General features: G+C 40.1%; 1 protein-coding gene across 1 annotated transcript in view; it reads right to left on the reverse strand.

Annotated features, from left to right (window-relative positions):
• LOC112521729 (hsp70-Hsp90 organizing protein 2-like) overlaps nt 1-3,379 on the reverse strand; it is a 6,567-nt gene extending 3,188 nt beyond the window's left edge. The window contains exons 1-3 of the mRNA XM_025130726.1: nt 2,342-3,379; nt 196-484; nt 5-90 (exon numbers count right to left, since the gene is read on the reverse strand). Of these exons, the coding sequence (XP_024986494.1) occupies nt 5-90; nt 196-484; nt 2,342-3,253 (1,287 nt within the window). The 5' untranslated portion in view covers nt 3,254-3,379. The remainder of the gene's footprint in view (nt 1-4; nt 91-195; nt 485-2,341) is intronic.
• Nucleotides 3,380-3,643: the final 264 nt, after the last annotated feature.

Here is a 3,643-nt window from a genome sequence, read left to right on the forward strand (position 1 = left end):
TTACCCTTGCATCTTTGGGGTTTCTTCTCAAAGACTCTGTGTAGTGCTTGATAGCATCAGGGTATTTCTGCTCTTTGAAGTACTCATTCCCTGAGATGGTTATATAAATAAAAAAATTAAGTTCATTGATAATGCAACATAAAGAAGACCGATGGGAAAAAGAGAATCAAGAACCTAACAAGAAAAGAAAAAGACCTTTTTCCCGTTCTTTGTCAGCAAGTTCAGGATCATAATACTCCTGTTGCTCCAACTCTTTCTTTGCTCTCTCTGCATCATTGAGCCTCTTCAACGTGTCAGGGTTGCGATGCTCTGTAAGAGCTTTTTGAAATGTCTCAATTGCAGGTTCATAATCTTTGGAGGTTTTTGCCATTTTAACCAAAGCAGTTCCTTTTCTTGTCAAAGCCCTAGCAACCATCTTATAATCTGACCGAAGCTCTCTTCCYCTTTCAACAGCTTTGTCGCAATCTTTAATACATTCATCATACTGAACGCAATGGAGGATGTCTTATGAGATGGTTAAAAGTAAAATTTGAACAGCATAAATTGTATTATGTGTCATTTTACAAAATAAGTAACAACAAAATCCATAATCGAAACAAAGGTTATTACTTGCATTGTACTTCAAGTCTACCAACAAAAATCCATAGTCTCAACAATGCAACCAACAAGGAAAAAAAGGGAAACCAATAAATAATGACCCATGTTCGACCAGAAAACCAGAAACAGAATTAGTTCACTCAGTCCGTTGGCAATAGACTACAGCACAAGCACCATTGATTGAATATATTATATATGTTTCTCTGCAAATGCAGGGCCAGCATGTTGTAAGATGAAATAAAATATAGGAACATAACAATGCTCATAATGTTGCAATAAGTAAGAATACAAAACTTTGATTTTGTACCCAATAAGATAAAAACCATCCTATGTTGAACAAGATACTCTGAGTACTGTGCAAATGACACTCACACGCCACAGATACAAATATACTTCAGATAGTCGATGGCATTTGAGGATGGATAAAGCAAAACCAGAACAACCTATTCTGTCTGGTTCAAATGTATGTGAAGATGTTTCGAACCACAATGGCATGGTCAGCCAAAGGATACCGCATCAAAAAAGTAAACAAATAATAAAGCCAACCAGAAGACAGTTGATCAAATACAACAGCAGATAAACTCAATCAATAAGAATCAAATTGACATCATGCAGGTCCTACAAAGAATACAGGAAATCATCATATGCAGAATCTTATATAGCCAAATGGAGGGTTAACACCCAAAAACGTCATGTTCTTAATTAACTTCCGAAGCAGAATGGTTAAGATATGATGTACTCAACCAAATTTCTCATATTCAACCGTGTCCATTAATGCCTGAACAGGGAAAGTTTTAATCCTATCAATATTAACATAGAATGCAACGAGTTCAAGCTTTGCAGCAAGATTCCTAAAGGCAAAATGAACACTAAGCTGAGGAACGAAGCTTCGTTGACAAATTCTGACACCCATCATTTTTTAGTGAGTATTACACCAAGAATTGACAAACCTTTAGTTGTAACCGTGATCCTAAATGAACTCCTCTATATACTAATTAAAACCCACCCTAGATTTCCTCTCACGTACCTTTTTATACTTCAAACACACCAATTTGACCTAAAGGGGTCCAAATAGCAAGACCAATGCTTGTTACTAGCCATAGCACTACAATCTCCTATTGAAGTCCAAAGAGAATTCCGCCTACAATATCTGGTCAGAATGACTCGTCAAATATGGAAGTCCTCAACTTACACCCAACCCACCACTCACTCTATACAACCCCGGACCTTAGCGCCAGCAGTAAGCGAGTGGGGTGCAACAAGCACTTTAACAACATCCAAACAAATTACTATAAGCTAGTAGCTTCAGATAACTCCGTCCAGTCTAAACCAACTACTTGGAAAGTTGGAATGACCAAGTTAATATACGCAGAAAAATTCCTTTAGCAGTGAACACAAAGATATCCCTCTTAACATTGTTTAAATTTGGTTGGTATGTAGATAAATCCTAGTGCTTATCTAAGATGTGAATATAAGTTTGGACCAAAAATATCATTAGTGCACAGACAAACTACATACCCTAAATTAAGTTTTAAATGTAACCGTTACATAAGAAGGGTTAGGTCCGGTAAGAAAGATCTACACCCTTGGATGATGAGATGCATCTCCACCCTGGATGATGAGATGTTGGGTGGGTTTGAAATTAAAGGTGACCAAGGTTCACACCACTTCTTATGCTTACTTCTCATCCTAACTCATCAACGATACATTCGAGGCCTGACAATATCAAGGGAAAAAAACATACCTTCCCCATTTCCAAGTACACTGCAGCCCTATTAGTRAGGAACGAAATATCACCATCATACAATTCCAACGCCTTCGAATAATGTCCAATAGCTGTTTCAAAATCCTTCTTCTTATAAGCAGCATTGCCAGCCTCTTTCTCTTTTTGCGCCTGYGTTTTCTTCTCCTTAATATCCTTCTCCTCCTCTGACACCTCCATCRGTTCTGGCTCCGGTTCCGGCTCAGGTTCCCGCTTCTTCTCCTTCACCGGCTCTGGTTCATCTGCCGGACGTTTCCTCTCCACAGGAGGAGAGTCCGGCATCTCCATATCCTCACCCGCAGATTGCATCTTGATGTTCAACAAGACGCTAAGCGCTTGCATAACTCTCTGATCCTTCAAATACAAATTCAAATTGCTTGGGTTTCGTTGAAGGTCTTGCATCATTTTAACAAAATCCGGTTGTTGCATATACAATCGCGTGGCCGGATCAGCCGTTAGCTTTGCCCACATATCCGGCCCAAACGCATCGCCGAACAAATTATTCGGCGGCGCACGTGATCTGGAGGAAGAAGCAGCGGCAGATTGAGCCGACTGAGCATCCGCAAGCCCAGATTTTAGGGTTTCATTATTCGGATCGATTTCAAGACCTTGCTTATAAGCGGATACCGCATCCTCGTATTGGCATAAGCCATGATGAGCCGCACCAAGYCGAGAGTAGCCTTTCGACCAATCTGGTTTTAGCTCAACGGTCTTCTTAGCATCGGTAAGGGCTTCCGAATATTGACTTAGCGAAGCGTAAGCGGCGGAACGATTAGAATAGAGGACGTGGTTTGTAGGAGCGATGTTGATGGCATCAGTAAAGTGCTTGATTGCTTCCGTGTAGTTTCCGGCGGAGAAGGCGGCGTTGCCCTTAGCCTTTGCTTCGTCGGCCATCACCGTCGATATGTTAATTGTTTACTTCGGTTTGGACGGAAGACTTGATTTTGTTGGTGTTTTCCAGGGAGAGAGGGATAAATAAGGGTTTTCACCGTAACCAGAGACTTCTAGGGAGAGAGGTTCTAGAAAGTTCTTGGTGGGTGTGCGAGACCACTCTTGGTGCACGTGAGGAAAACCGAAGCGGTTTGTTTGGTAATAGGTCTAAATGTAAATTGTTATAAAAAGGGAAAATTGCACTAAAATATAATCAACTTTCATCTGATTTTTATTTTGGGGAACCAACTTTTAAAATCGTTATTTTGGGAAACCAACTTGCACCTGATTCCTATTTTGGGGAACCAACTTTCAAAATAGTCATTTTGGGAAACCAACTTGCAAAATAATTAT

The sequence above is a fragment of the Cynara cardunculus genome, assembly GCF_001531365.2.
Source record: "Cynara cardunculus var. scolymus isolate 2C chromosome LG 11, CcrdV1, whole genome shotgun sequence".
NCBI classification, from domain to species: domain Eukaryota; kingdom Viridiplantae; phylum Streptophyta; class Magnoliopsida; order Asterales; family Asteraceae; genus Cynara; species Cynara cardunculus.